This window comes from Watersipora subatra, chromosome 5 (genome assembly GCF_963576615.1).
Source record: "Watersipora subatra chromosome 5, tzWatSuba1.1, whole genome shotgun sequence".
In the NCBI taxonomy this organism is placed as follows: Eukaryota; Metazoa; Bryozoa; class Gymnolaemata; order Cheilostomatida; family Watersiporidae; genus Watersipora; species Watersipora subatra.
Window position 1 is genome coordinate 53,960,042 of NC_088712.1, and position 17,458 is coordinate 53,977,499.

The 17,458-nt window shown below is 30.9% G+C and overlaps 1 protein-coding gene across 1 annotated transcript; it reads right to left on the reverse strand.

Moving 5' to 3' along the window:
- Window positions 1-717: 717 nt before the first annotated feature.
- On the reverse strand, window positions 718-17,458 carry LOC137396708 (uncharacterized). The gene is made up of 7 exons (XM_068083022.1): window positions 17,051-17,458; window positions 16,380-16,499; window positions 14,069-14,224; window positions 12,980-13,067; window positions 10,335-10,522; window positions 8,768-8,896; window positions 718-1,372 (listed from the first exon to the last, which is right to left on the reverse strand). The coding sequence occupies exons 1-7, from the start codon at window positions 17,451-17,453 to the stop codon at window positions 1,161-1,163; spliced, it is 1,296 nt and encodes a 431-aa protein (XP_067939123.1). The 5' UTR covers window positions 17,454-17,458; the 3' UTR covers window positions 718-1,160.

Genomic DNA, 17,458 nt, shown 5'->3' on the forward strand with positions numbered 1-17,458 from the left:
TAAATAAAGGAAAACGAAATTGTCGTTCAATGACTTTCATTAGCCAAAGAAACTGAGTGAGACGTTCTACGTCGTAGCCACAGAAAGCAAATGGACCAATGAACAAAACTACAAATAAGCTCAAGTATGAAAAGTGTTTTGGCTATTCGTGTCTAAAAATATATTTCTCAAGTCGAAGCAAAATCTCTTCAAAAAGACATTTTGTAACATGAAATTTCCGTATGTTGAGTCTTTGGCAAGTAGATGTTCTACTAGCTCTCCCACATCTTTTGAAAAGTAATGGGAAGTATGTACTGTATGCTCCTCAAGCAGAGGCTGTTTTAATGATAAGAGACATTGTGATCAGCCCCAGTTGTGATTTAGACATTTACAGAGAATACATTTGAAAATTTACAATCTGTAACTACATAGTGATATATTACTAATACATAGTGATATATTACAGCAATGTGTATTAGTAATGCCATTTCTGTTACTACTGGTGACTTTTTTGGAAATTGAACCCCGTCTTGATGGTCACAGGTCAAGTGGTCTAGACTACTAGATCACAGGAAAAGTGCAGCTATCTGGAAGCTTAATGATAATAGGTGTACAGATGTAGGTGCATATTTATGGACTGCATAAATAAGTTGAATTCAGCAAATGGGAATGTGTGAACCAGAAAAATGAGAAACACAGCTATACTATGGCTGTATCCAATTGACATTCTTTAGTTTAGAAAACTTTATTATGATAACTTGCTAATATTTAAAAGTATAAAATTACAGAAACATTTTATTTATCGCATTATGCAGGAAACTGTAACATTTCGATCCAACAGGACATATAAATGGACGAAAACAGATGGACGGATACTGAACATGTAAAACCACAAAGACTGACATATAAAAAAAGATTGGAAATCAGTTCTAAAACCAATGATAGCAAATTAGCTATGAATTTGGGCATCATTTGACAAAACAGGGATGTTAAAAAAGGCAGTGAATGACAACTAGCAATGTAGTTACAATGATAATCTACAAACGCAGCAATAAAAGACATAGTAATTCCTTTAGCAGCTAAAACAGAGACACTGTTATATCACAAGTAACAGGAAGAAGTACTTCTACAAATAACAATCAATCTATAGTGAGTTGAGAGATGCATTCAACACTCCCCACTCAGTGGCCTTTCTTGCTCAGCTTGTATGCGATGAAGCCGATCTGCTCCGCAAATGATCGGTACTGTACCCTCACCCAGTGACAGGTCCACGAAGTAGGAGTCATTTTGCAGTAGACAACACTGAAGAGGATGATAGCCAAGATACTGCAAACTACAAGTGTTATCCAGAGAATGCCCAGGCAGCAACAGGACATCTCTTTTTCCACACCATCTGCAAAACATGTCAATCAATGTTAAAGCACTAGATAAATCTCTTTATAATGCGACTCATTTTATAAATAACTGCTTGACTCCCTCATGATCCCGACAGCATACAGTGCGTGTATTCCATTACTTTTCAAAAGAATCTGGAGAGCTAGTAGAACATTTACTTACCAAAGACTCTACATACGAAACTTTCAAGTTACAAAACGAAACAACTTTTGATAGAAGTTTTGTTTCATAGGCTTCAGACATTGGCTTATTTGTTAATTTTGTTCATTGACCGTTAACGAAAGTCAGTAAACAACCGTTTCATTTTTTGTATATCTTGAGGTATATGAGGACATGAGGTATATGATAACTCATGTCCTATGCTGCATGAGTTACCATATACCTCATGCAGCATAGGACAACTTCCATTTTTAGCAATTCTAGTTCTGTGTTTTTGTCTGATGATAGGTTTTTGTTCGTGTGAAAAATGTACTAAGTATTAGTAATATATCACAATGCATTAGTAATATATTACTATGTATTAGTAATATATCACTATGTATTAGTAATATATCACAATGTATTAGTAATATAGCACTAAGTATTAGTAATATATCACTCTGTATTAGTAATATATTACTATGTATTAGTAATATATCACAATGTATTAGTAATATATCACTATGTATTAGTAATATATCACTATGTATTAGTAATATAGCACTATGTATTAGTAATATATCACTATGTATTAGTAATATATCACTATGCATTAGTAATATAGCACTATGCATTAGTAATATAGCACTATGCATTAGTAATATATCACTATGTATTAGTAATATATCACTATGTATTAGTAATATAGCACTATGTATTAGTAATATATCACTCTGTATTAGTAATATATCACTATGTATTAGTAATATAGCACTATGCATTAGTAATATATCACTATGTATTAGTAATATATCACTATTTATTAGTAATATATCACTATGTATTAGTAATATATCACTATGTATTAGTAATATATCACTATGTATTAGTAATATATCACTATGTATTAGTAATATAGCACTATGCATTAGTAATATATCACAATGTATTAGTAATATATCACTATGTATTAGTAATATATCACTATGTATTAGTAATATAGCACTATGTATTAGTAATATATCACTATGTATTAGTAATATATCACAATGTATTAGTAATATAGCACTATGTATTAGTAATATATCACTATGTAGTAGTAATATATCACTCTGTATTAGTAATATATCACTATACATTAGTAATATATCACTATGTATTGGTAATATATCACTATGTATTAGTAATATATCACTCTGTATTAGTAATATATCACTCTGTATTAGTAATATATCAATATGTATTAATAATATATCACTATGTATTAGTAATATATCACTATACATTAGTAATATATCACTATACATTAGTAATATATCACTATGTATTAGTAATATATCACTATGTATTAGTAATATATCACTCTGTATTAGTAATATATCACTCTGTATTAGTAATATATCACTCTGTATTAGTAATATATCACTCTGTATTAGTAATATATCAATATGTATTAATAATATATCACTATGTATTAGTAATATATCACTATACATTAGTAATATATCACTATACATTAGTAATATATCACTATGTATTAGTAATATATCACTATGTATTAGTAATATATCACTCTGTATTAGTAATATATCACTATACATTAGTAATATATCACTATGTATTGGTAATATATCACTATGTATTAGTAATATATCACTCTGTATTAGTAATATATCACTCTGTATTAGTAATATATCAATATGTATTAATAATATATCACTATGTATTAGTAATATATCACTATACATTAGTAATATATCACTATACATTAGTAATATATCACTATGTATTAGTAATATATCACTATGTATTAGTAATATATCACTCTGTATTAGTAATATATCACTCTGTATTAGTAATATATCACTCTGTATTAGTAATATATCAATATGTATTAATAATATATCACTATGTATTAGTAATATATCACTATACATTAGTAATATATCACTATACATTAGTAATATATCACTATGTATTAGTAATATATCACTATGTATTAGTAATATATCACTCTGTATTAGTAATATATCACTATGTATTAGTAATATATCACTATACATTAGTAATATATCACTATGTATTGGTAATATATCACTATGTATTGGTAATATATCACTATGTATTAGTAATATATCACTCTGTATTAGTAATATATCACTATACATTAGTAATATATCACTATGTATTAGTAATATATCACTATGTATTAGTAATATATCACTCTGTATTAGTAATATATCACTATACATTAGTAATATATCACTATGTATTGGTAATATATCACTATGTATTGGTAATATATCACTATGTATTAGTAATATATCAGTATGTATTAGTAATATATCACAATGTATTAGTAATATAGCACTAAGTATTAGTAATATATCACTCTGTATTAGTAATATATTACTATGTATTAGTAATATATCACAATGTATTAGTAATATATCACTATGTATTAGTAATATATCACTATACATTAGTAATATAGCACTATGCATTAGTAATATAGCACTATGTATTAGTAATATATCACTATGTATTAGTAATATATCACTATGTATTAGTAATATAGCACTATGTATTAGTAATATATCACTATGTATTAGTAATATATCACTATGTATTAGTAATATAGCACTATGTATTAGTAATATATCACTATGTATTAGTAATATAGCACTATGTATTAGTAATATATCACTATGTATTAGTAATATATCAGTATGTATTAGTAATATATCACAATGTATTAGTAATATAGCACTAAGTATTAGTAATATATCACTATGTATTAGTAATATATCACTATACATTAGTAATATATCACTATGTATTAGTAATATATCACTATACATTAGTAATATAGCACTATGCATTAGTAATATAGCACTATGTATTAGTAATATATCACTATGTATTAGTAATATATCACTATGTATTAGTAATATAGCACTATGTATTAGTAATATATCACTATGTATTAGTAATATATCACTATGTATTAGTAATATAGCACTATGTATTAGTAATATATCACTATGTATTAGTAATATAGCACTATGTATTAGTAATATATCACTATGTATTAGTAATATATCAGTATGTATTAGTAATATATCACAATGTATTAGTAATATAGCACTAAGTATTAGTAATATATCACTCTGTATTAGTAATATATTACTATGTATTAGTAATATATCACAATGTATTAGTAATATATCACTATGTATTAGTAATATATCACTATACATTAGTAATATAGCACTATGCATTAGTAATATAGCACTATGTATTAGTAATATATCACTATGTATTAGTAATATATCACTATGTATTAGTAATATAGCACTATGTATTAGTAATATATCACTATGTATTAGTAATATATCACTATGTATTAGTAATATAGCACTATGTATTAGTAATATATCACTATGTATTAGTAATATATCACTATGCATTAGTAATATAGCACTATGCATTAGTAATATAGCACTATGTATTAGTAATATATCACTATGTATTAGTAATATATCAGTATGTATTAGTAATATATCACAATGTATTAGTAATATAGCACTAAGTATTAGTAATATATCACTATGTATTAGTAATATAGCACTATGTATTAGTAATATATCACTATGTATTAGTAATATATCACTATGCATTAGTAATATAGCACTATGCATTAGTAATATAGCACTATGTATTAGTAATATATCACTATGTATTAGTAATATATCATTATGTATTAGTAATATATCACTCTGTATTAGTAATATATTACTATGTATTAGTAATATATCACAATGTATTAGTAATATATCACTATGTATTAGTAATATATCACTATACATTAGTAATATAGCACTATGCATTAGTAATATAGCACTATGTATTAGTAATATATCACTATGTATTAGTAATATATCACTATGTATTAGTAATATAGCACTATGTATTAGTAATATATCACTATGTATTAGTAATATATCACTATGTATTAGTAATATAGCACTATGTATTAGTAATATATCACTATGTATTAGTAATATATCACTATGCATTAGTAATATAGCACTATGCATTAGTAATATAGCACTATGTATTAGTAATATATCACTATGTATTAGTAATATATCACTATGTATTAGTAATATAGCACTATGTATTAGTAATATATCACTCTGTATTAGTAATATAGCACTATGTATTAGTAATATATCACTATGTATTAGTAATATATCACTATGTATTAGTAATATATCACAATGTATTAGTAATATAGCACTATGTATTAGTAATATAGCACTATGTAGTAGTAATATATCACTCTGTATTAGTAATATATCACTATACATTAGTAATATATCACTATGTATTGGTAATATATCACTATGTATTAGTAATATATCACTCTGTATTAGTAATATATCACTATACATTAGTAATATATCACTATGTATTAGTAATATATCACTATGTATTAGTAATATATCACTCTGTATTAGTAATATATCACTATACATTAGTAATATATCACTATGTATTGGTAATATATCACTATGTATTGGTAATATATCACTATGTATTAGTAATATATCACTATGTATTAGTAATATATCACTCTGTATTAGTAATATATCACTATACATTAGTAATATATCACTATGTATTAGTAATATATCACTATGTATTAGTAATATATCACTATGTATTAGTAATATATCACTATGTATTAGTAATATATCACTATGTATTAGTAATATAGCACTATGTATTAGTAATATATCACTATGTATTAGTAATATATCACTATGTATTGGTAATTTATCACTATGTATTAGTAATATATCACTATGTATTAGTAATATATCACTATGTATTGGTAATATATCACTATGTATTAGTAATATATCACTATGTATTAGTAATATATCACTCTGTATTAGTAATATATCACTATACATTAGTAATATATCACTATGTATTAGTAATATATCACTATGTATTAGTAATATATCACTCTGTATTAGTAATATATCACTATACATTAGTAATATATCACTATGTATTGGTAATATATCACTATGTATTAGTAATATATCACTATGTAGTAGTAATATATCACTCTGTATTAGTAATATATCACTATACATTAGTAATATATCACTATGTATTGGTAATATATCACTATGTATTAGTAATATATCACTCTGTATTAGTAATATATCACTATACATTAGTAATATATCACTATGTATTAGTAATATATCACTATGTATTAGTAATATATCACTCTGTATTAGTAATATATCACTATACATTAGTAATATATCACTATGTATTGGTAATATATCACTATGTATTGGTAATATATCACTATGTATTAGTAATATATCACTATGTATTAGTAATATATCACTATGTATTAGTAATATATCACTATACATTAGTAATATATCACTATGTATTAGTAATATATCACTATGTATTAGTAATATATCACTCTGTATTAGTAATATATCACTATACATTAGTAATACATCACTATGTATTGGTAATATATCACTATGTATTGGTAATATATCACTATGTATTAGTAATATATCAGTATGTATTAGTAATATATCACAATGTATTAGTAATATAGCACTAAGTATTAGTAATATATCACTCTGTATTAGTAATATATTACTATGTATTAGTAATATATCACAATGTATTAGTAATATATCACTATGTATTAGTAATATATCACTCTGTATTAGTAATATATCACTATGTATTAGTAATATATCACTATGTATTAGTAATATAGCACTATGTATTAGTAATATATCACTATGTATTAGTAATATATCACTATGTATTAGTAATATATCACTATGTATTAGTAATATAGCACTATGTATTAGTAATATATCACTCTGTATTAGTAATATATCACAATGTATTAGTAATATATCACTATGTATTAGTAATATATCACTATGTAGTAGTAATATATCACTCTGTATTAGTAATATAGCACTATGTATTAGTAATATATCACTATGTATTAGTAATATATTACTATGTATTAGTAATATATCACTCTGTATTAGTAATATATCACTATGTATTAGTAATATATCACTATGTATTAGTAATATAGCACTATGTATTAGTAATATATCACTATGTATTAGTAATATAGCACTATGTATTAGTAATATATCACTCTGTATTAGTAATATAGCACTATGTATTAGTAATATATCACAATGTATTAGTAATATATTACTATGTATTAGTAATATATCACTCTGTATTAGTAATATATCACTATGTATTAGTAATATATCACTATGTATTAGTAATATAGCACTATGTATTAGTAATATATCACTATGTATTAGTAATATAGCACTATGTATTAGTAATATATCACTATGTATTAGTAATATATCACTATGTATTAGTAATATATCACTCTGTATTAGTAATATATCACTATGTATTAGTAATATATCACTCTGTATTAGTAATATATCACTATGTATTAGTAATATATCACTATGTATTAGTAATATAGCACTATGTATTAGTAATATATCACTATGTATTAGTAATATATCACTATGTATTAGTAATATATCACTATGTATTAGTAATATAGCACTATGTATTAGTAATATATCACTATGTATTAGTAATATATCACTATGCATTAGTAATATAGCACTATGCATTAGTAATATAGCACTATGTATTAGTAATATATCACTATGTATTAGTAATATATCACTATGTATTAGTAATATAGCACTATGTATTAGTAATATATCACTCTGTATTAGTAATATAGCACTATGTATTAGTAATATATCACTATGTATTAGTAATATATCACAATGTATTAGTAATATATCACTATGTATTAGTAATATATCACTATGTATTAGTAATATATCACTATGTATTAGTAATATAGCACTATGTATTAGTAATATATCACTATGTATTAGTAATATATCACTATGTATTAGTAATATAGCAGTATGTATTAGTAATATATCACTATGTATTAGTAATATATCACTCTGTATAACATAATGCATATTAACCTTATGGAGCGCATACATATTCTAATGAACATTACTAATAAAACACCCTCCGATGCACACCCTCCGATGCTCCTATCTATGACAAACCCTAGCCTACAAAATAGATTTCAACAGAATATCAACCATAATCTAACCTGGTACTACTTGTGGAGAAGAACTGGTGTTGTCTTGGGGAACGGTACTTTGTGTAGCCAATGTATCAGTTTTAGCCGAAATCCTTCTACGATGGACTGTGGTCTTAGCCTCGCTACTGCTGCCTATCTCTGCAATACACAGAGAACTTTGTTAGCCCCCATCGAGTAATATACAGTAATATTATGCTGCAGTAAATAACTTACATAGTAACAAGTTGTATATTAAGTTTCCTCGTAGTAACAGTGTAATGACACCTGGGGTGCCAGTGCCGAAGCGCTACGCTGGGCCGACCTGTAGATCATCTTTTCATAGAGCACTGTAGTACAGCCATGGTTGTGTGACGCCTTGTGTCTCAAGTAAAAACAGAGACATTACAGCATTTCTACAGCAAAGTTTTCTGCAAGTGAAAGAGCTGGAAAGCAAGACCTATGAGCATAAACAATTGCGACGCTGTTGGTCGCTAAGGCCATTCCCATGACACAAAGATGACGCATCGAATGGACGTTTCGCTTGTAAATAGCAACACTGAACAACATGGCTGTTTTCATGATGGCATTGCAGCGCCATATGGAGGTGTGTCGCTACGCTATCACTCTATGGAAACTTCGTGAAAATCTGATGTCAACTAGTTTATACAGAAACGGTTAAAAGAGCAGTCAGAATATGCTAGATTAAGTTACTTGAATAATTAAGTACCATTTAGTCTGTAAACTGGTCTGCTATGGCTAGCTAGAATAGTTAATCACACAAGTATTATTGTCCAAGTACGGACATGATGCAATGACTCTGAAACTCCTATAGCGACAAACTGATGTACTCAGCAAAGAGCTTTCAGGAGATTTCTATCTATCATTTACGATTGTTGTTGATGTGTAAGGTTATCTGACTGCCAAGATGTTGCAAGAATAAGATCAACAAAACTTTATTGCAGTTGAAATGCTATGTTCAGGAAAATTTAAATTAAACAAGATGAATGATATTTGCGTACATATGAACTAGTTTATAAATCTGGAATACTTTGAAAAAATTTGGATGTGGTATGCCGGAAAAAAGCTTTACGTTTAGAATTGAATTATTATAAATTATTGAATTACAATATTATATATGACCTAATCTATGACATTCTATACATATACATATAGTAAATCCTAAATATACATAGAGTAAACCCTAAATGTATATTTATAATAGGTATATATATATACATGATATTCTATGTTAAAACATTTGCATGTAACTGTGATCTTTATCCGAAATATGACTGTATTTTTAAAATCTTTATCTTGCTATCTTTATCTAATCATTTAAACACAATTATCAGGCCAATCACGCCAAGGCAGTAACAGGAAATAGCGATGATGTTGAATAGAAAAGTCTGCCGTAAACGCTGTAACCTACGTCTGTAATCTGCATCGATTAAACCATTTACATTTGTAAATTGGTAATAAAAATCCTAAATATTTATGTAGTATGTTTTGAACTCAAAGAGAACATAGGCTATGGTGCATCCTTATATCAAACTATTAGAATAACAAGCATGGAGTCAGTCACATATGCATAGATTACCAGCAAGCTCGGGCTCCAGCGGTTCACTCTCATATTGAGCAAGCTTGTCTGTGTACTCTTCCTTGCCTACTTGGGCATAAACCGACGTGAACAAGTCTAAACATCGCTGGGTGGATGCATCCTCGTCTCCGTAATTCTTTTGGTACAACTTTGTTGCTTTTCCACTAAATTCTAATGCCAACTGACACCTGCGCAACCGAACATTTCATACTAATTATAAATTATCTTTACGCAGTATAGATAAAGGTGTCACAGGATACAGTTGCTATACCAACTGTAATAAATTTTAATCCATTGGGCAGATAAACAAAACCAATGTCCTATCACTTACGCAAGTTGCACTTCATAGCTCTGGAGCCACTATTTTGAAAGCAGTAAATTTTATATTATCTGAAAGCCAAGAAAATACTGCATCAATTAATTCAAAGAATTTTATAATGGGGGTTTTTCACTGCTAGATTTTAATTGCTATGACTGGACACAGGGATTAACAAAAAGACAAACGATAAGATTTATATAGATTAAATAACTGAACCCTCCGATTGCGCAGATTTGCACTGGTGCCGACATCTTTCCGCGCTTAACTCTTCTAGCATAGAAAGTTTTTTTTTACTAAAAGCGAGTATCGTTCCTGCAACCTTCAAAGTAATAATTGTATAGCAAGTAGTAAATTCTGTTGATGTTTTGTAATATAAAGGGATATTAAAATTATTAACAATAAAGAAAATTCTGATCAGCTATCCTGGCTGAGTTAGTGCAACAGGTGTACAAAGCTGGGATTGAAAAGTGACCCTGACCCAAATGTGAGCCTACTTCAACTAGTTCTTTTTTGAGGATTACATCGCTAGTCTTGGAAAAGTCAATAAAGCGTAACTCCGAATCATTGAAATGGTAGGGTGCGAATTTGTCGGCACATGTCAACTACGAATCCACTCGAATATGCTTCGGCTAGGCATAACCAAAGCAAGCATGTAATTGGACAACGTAATTGACACAATAATAGCACAAAAAGTAGATAAAACAACTTCAATTTCTGGAGTGCCGTTCAGACTCACAAAAACTTCTTTTGATTCCGCAAATATTTGCGCTTGAGGGTGGCATGGTATAAATAACTTTCACTCGCATACTCATGGTTTTGAATCCGGGCTATGGCTTTTCCATCAAATCACTTTTAAAAATTCAATGTTTTAGATCTGTTAAAATAAGGACTCGTGTAAATATTTCATCCCAGGACACAAAACCATCCATTTATTATACTACTAGGTGAATGCTCGACATTGCACGAGTAATAGAACAAGTTTGTGCATAGAACATTTATTTCAGATAGGCTGAGTTTCTTAACCTAACGAATTCGAGTAACTTAAGCTAGAACAACTTAAGTTTAAGGGTAAACTTGCAACAAAATTCACATTACAGTTATTTGGTATCAAAAGGTTACCCATGTCTTACTATGTGTTGTAGGTGCAAAATATGTGGAAATGTGATTACAAACTTTTAAAAGCTCAAAACCGAACAGTTAATCGCAGCCATCATGAGAATGCCGTAGATTGGAATCCCTTCCCAAAACGGCTCAAAAGTGACATAAGTTAACACAATGTGCTTCTGTTTACACTTTCATGCAACCTCATTCATCAAAATATTTTTACACATAAACTTCACGCATTCAATAAAACCATGTCTATTGTCATTACGCGTTTATTTCATCATCATCATTGTAATGTGTCACTTTGAGCACTGATATCTCAAAATCTAGCCTAAAAATCAGTTTAATTTTTTAACCATAGCTCGAGGGAGTGCACATCATTCGCTGATGACCATGAGGAGCCTGTTTGTCACCTGTGATGGCCAAAAATTGCTGCAGAAATTGTTTGCAACATTTGGCAGGAAATATGGGTCACATGATCAAATTACGACCAAATGATTAGACCAAGCTGAAACGAAACTGTAAAGTAGCAAGCATCGATATTTGGTATGGCCTTTTCGGTAGAACCGAAGTGTTTGTCATAAACTAATGCCACGAGAAGTGTTATATCGAACCTTTTATTGGCCTTTTATTTCACGGTGTCAAAACAATAACCACGTCGAGTTGAGTACTTCATCAAAATAAAGGAATTCCAACCTACGGCCGTTTTTTTAACTGTTCGTTTTTGCACTTTTAAGAGCTTGTAATCACACTTCCACATATTTTGCACCTACAACACAGCAGAGTAAGACATGGTGAACATTTTGATACCAAAAAATGTAATGTGAATTTTGTTGCAAGTCCACCTTTAAGCTAGCTTAAGCTAGCTTAAGCATGAGTATTTTAAACAATCCGCATTAAAAAATAGCAGGTGCATAAGTATGTTCACAATTATTCATCAGTATGGCCAGGATGGACACGAAGTCTAGTGGTTTAGCGCGCCTGTTTGCAGACCTGAAGGTTCCAAGTTCAAATTAAGTACAAACCGGATTTTTTGTTGCTAAAACTTTATCACTATAACTGGACACACGAATGACAGACCAACAGACAGACAAACACTGAGATTTATATATAAATATTTGACTTATAATAATGTGATACCACAACATCTAGCAGACGCACTGTGGGGGAGCATTTATATAAACTACCTCGGTGTACTAGAAACAATATAGATTCAACTTACTGGTGCTTGTCAAGGCATAATTTTGCCAAACGTTCATATTCATCAGCCCGAACCACTTCGACATCGGCATCTCCGGTTGTAAGGTCATCTACAGCAGTGACATATAAATATAAAAACAACTATACACGGCTATCACTTCTGGATCTAATTACATGCACCATATTTGGAGAAGTGAGGTCTTTGAGAGTACTTGAATATTTACAGACTACTATGGTTAGGGGTTTGGAAAAAGATTGCATCATACGGTATTTGAACTTGCGACATTCATCTTGGTAGACACTAATCACCCACTTCCTGACACTTTGGAATATAATTGGGCAGCCACTTACTCTCAGTGCTTGATCGGCACGCATGACCATCTCTCACAGCCCACTAAACTGCCAATGAACTTTCTGAGCCAAAGTGAACAGTCATGGCTTTTCATTTGATGCAGGACTACATTACTTGCATTAGATGTATGAAATTCTACAGCGTAATGATGACAATGTCATCTACATGTATATACATAAATCTAAAGGTTTGTGTGTGTGTCTTGGTTTGTACAGCTATAGCTATTAAAATTTAGGAATGAAATAACCGTTTCATGCTGAATTTATTCTCGGAACCTCCTGTTCCCCAGGCAAATATCTTACCAATTGAGCTACGCGAGATTAATGAATTCATTGGCTGATATATGTCGTTATGTGGATTAAAATACACTACCACTCTCCATTACGCGCAACTTCATTTCATGCTTGCTCTCACGGCTTTTATTAGTAAAACCTGTATATAACGAGACTACTCAAATTTGCCATTGGCAGTGTGCCAGGCTAATGGCAAGTGGTAGGCAACTACATTACCTGTCACTGTTGATAAGCTCATTTTTAATACCAGTGCAATGCCGGGCATTCCGCTAGTATAAGCATAATTGTAAATGTATGCCATCGCACATGTCCATCACCTCACATATCCATTGCCTCACATGAACTGCATCTGACACGCTAAAATCTCCACAAGTACTACATCTCACATGTACACAATGCAACTTATATAATCCATACACAAGTATCCCACAAGCCCATCATCTCCCATGTCCAATATGGGACAAACCAATTTTTTCTTGCATCTGTCGACTATCGATGAGAGCTGTTTCATAGTAGATCTTCTCAGCTTTGAGGAACTGAATGGCCTTTTCATCTTCGTCTTTCCTGTGATAGCATTCGGCTATCTTGTGCAGGCACTGTGGTAGGTAGAGAAAGCCAGACCCTAGAATGTCAGGCCAACTAATATGTAGGGCCTACTGTCTTTCATATAACTTCATATAATAACATACCCTACGGTTGTTGAAGTTTTTGTGTGATTAAAATATTAACAATTCACAAAGGTTACTATTAGGTCTAGTATCTGATGGACTTTAATGTCCACACACCATTAAACCAGAATGATGGCAGCAAGTATAAACATTTTTAAGTTTTCAGGGCAACTATGGCAAAGATTAGTGTGGTATACACACAAGTACAAAGCCCACAAAGTAAAGATACGATACTAAATATAGTCTTTAGCCTGATTTAGTAAGGAAAAACTCTTCCAAATGATGATAACCAAAACAAATTTGAAGAAACCTGAATCAGGCCATATGACTATCGTTACCTTCACAATGGACAACTTTGATATCTACCATCAGGTTCAAACAGCTCATCCTATATGGCAGTTGGAAGTAACAAAAAAGATGAAGTCTTACAATTAAAAGATAAAATAAAAATAAATGCTGATGCCAATGGAAAAGACCAGCAATTCTACAGACACATAATTTAATTTAGCTAAAGACAAATGAAAAGAGCCTCGTAGGATGGATTTCAAATGTTGCTCCAACACAACATATTGGCATTGTGCAGAGGAAAATATTCCATTCCAAACCTGGAAGTAGATAGTTATATCCTACCAACAACTGTTAACCCAAACATTTTACCTGTAGGTGTATGTAGTTGACTTAGATTTTAGATAAATGTAGTCGAACTAGTTTGTAGATATACGTAGTTGCCCTAGTCTGTAGGTATATGTAGTTGGCCTAGTCTGTAGGTATATGTAGTTGGCCTAGTCTGTAGGTATATGTAACTGACCTAGTCTGTAGATGTACGTAGTTGCCCTAGTCTGTAGGTATATGTAGTTGGCCTAGTCTGTAGGTATATGTAGCTGACCTAGTCTGTAGGTATATGTAACTGACCTAGTCTGTAGATATACGTAGTTGCCCTAGTCTGTAGGTATATGTAGTTGGCCTAGTCTGTAGGTATATGTAACTGACCTAGTCTGTAGGTATATGTAGTTGGCCTAGTCTGTAGGTATATGTAGTTGACCTAGTCTGTAGGTATATGTAACTGACCTAGTCTGTAGATGTACATAGTTGCCCTAGTCTGTAGGTATATGTAGTTGGCCTAGTCTGTAGGTATATGTAGCTGACCTAGTCTGTAGGTATATGTAACTGACCTAGTCTGTAGATATAAGTAGTTGACCTAGTCTGTAGGTATATGTAGTTGACCTTGTCTGTAGGTATATGTAACTGACCTAGTCTGTAGGTATATGTAGTTGACCTAGTCTGTAGGTATATGTAGTTGACCTAGTCTGTAGGTATATGTAGTTGACCTAGTCTGTAAGTATACGTAGTTGACCTAGTCTGTAGGTATATATAGTTGACCTAGTCTGTAGGTATATGTAACTGACCTAGTCTGTAGGTATATGTAGTTGACCTAGTCTGTAGGTATACGTAGTTGACCTCGTCTGTAGGTATATGTAATTGACCTTGTCTGTAGGTATATGTAACTGACCTAGTCTGTAGGTATAAGTAGTTGACCTAGTCTGTAGGTATATGTAGTTGACCTTGTCTGTAGGTATATGCAACTGACCTAGTCTGTAGGTATATGTAGTTGACCTAGTCTGTAGGTATACGTAGTTGACCTAGTCTGTAGGTATATGTAGCTGACCTAGTCTGTAGGTATATGTAGCTGACCAAGTCTGTAGGTATATGTAGTTGACCTAGTCTGTAGGTATACGTAGTTGACCTTGTCTGTAGGTATATGTAATTGACCTTGTCTGTAGGTATATGTAGTTGACCTAGTCTGTAGGTATATATAGTTGACCTAGTCTGTAGGTATATGTAGCTGACCTAATCTGTAGGTATATGTAGTTGACCTAGTCTGTAGGTATACGTAGTTGACCTAGTCTGTAGGTATATGTAGCTGACCTAGTCTGTAGGTATATGTAGCTGACCAAGTCTGTAGGTATATGTAGTTGACCTAGTCTGTAGGTATATGTAGTTGACCTAGTCTGTAGGTATACGTAGTTGACCTTGTCTGTAGGTATATGTAATTGACCTCGTCTGTAGGTATATGTAATTGACCTCGTCTGTAGGTTTTACATAGCTGACCTTGCTCAATTCCTTTGATACACTTCAAATAGTAGTCTAGAGCTGTATCAAGTCTCCCTTCAGTGAAATGAGATTCAGCCTTCAGGAATGTTGAGTTTCGTTCGGCACCAGTAATTTCATCTAAGAGAATTTTAATAACAGAGAATTTCATAAACAGGCTTCTAGCTTATTGAGTGAGCTCAAATCAACAACGTATCAGTAAATCGACTCACAATACAACTTGAAATAGCATATTTGTTTCAAACAAGAACACTTTGTTGTTATTGCTATGCACATCTCCGCCATGTATGGCTTGCAACTGTCCTAATTCTATTTACAACATAAAGCTGTAATATATCTACAAATAAAGATGACTAAACATGAGTGCTTCTAGCTGTTAATAATATATTGCATGAATAGTTGTGTTATCTAGTAAATCCACTGTCTAAAGAAGTATATCTGTGCTTAATGCTGTTACATCAATAATATAAAAAATTAACCAAGCACAAAGAGCATGTGAGAAAAGCAACCAGTAAACTAACTTTATTGTAACAGAATGGATTGCCCAGCCTGAAAATGTAGATCACAGATGATAATTTAAAAGTGATTTGAAATGGCCTGTTGTGAGCTCATAATTGTTGCTTTGAGACATGTTAGCACGAAAAAGATTGACAAAGTAGAAACTTTCATACTGTGCATGGGTTCCGCTGAGTCTGCCACAGTGGTTTCTATGGGCTCCGTTGCTTCAGCCATAATGGGTTCTATTGGTTCCATGGAGTCCGTTGTAATGCTTCCTATTGGTTCCAGTGCATCAGCCGTATTGGGTTCTATCAGCTCCATGGAGTCCATTGTAACACTTCTTATTGGCTCCATTGCATCAACTGTAATTGGTTCTACCGGTTCAATGGAGTCTGTTGCAATGCTTTTCATAGGTTCAACTGTGCCATCAGTAATGGAGGCTGATGGCTCTTCCAGTGTTAGTGACTCCAAATTTTCACCTTTACTAATATCCTCTTCTCTGGCGGCCATGTTTTCAGCTGCCTCATCAGCTTCTATGTGAATATCAGCTGCAACTTCTTCACTGTCTTCAGACATTTTAT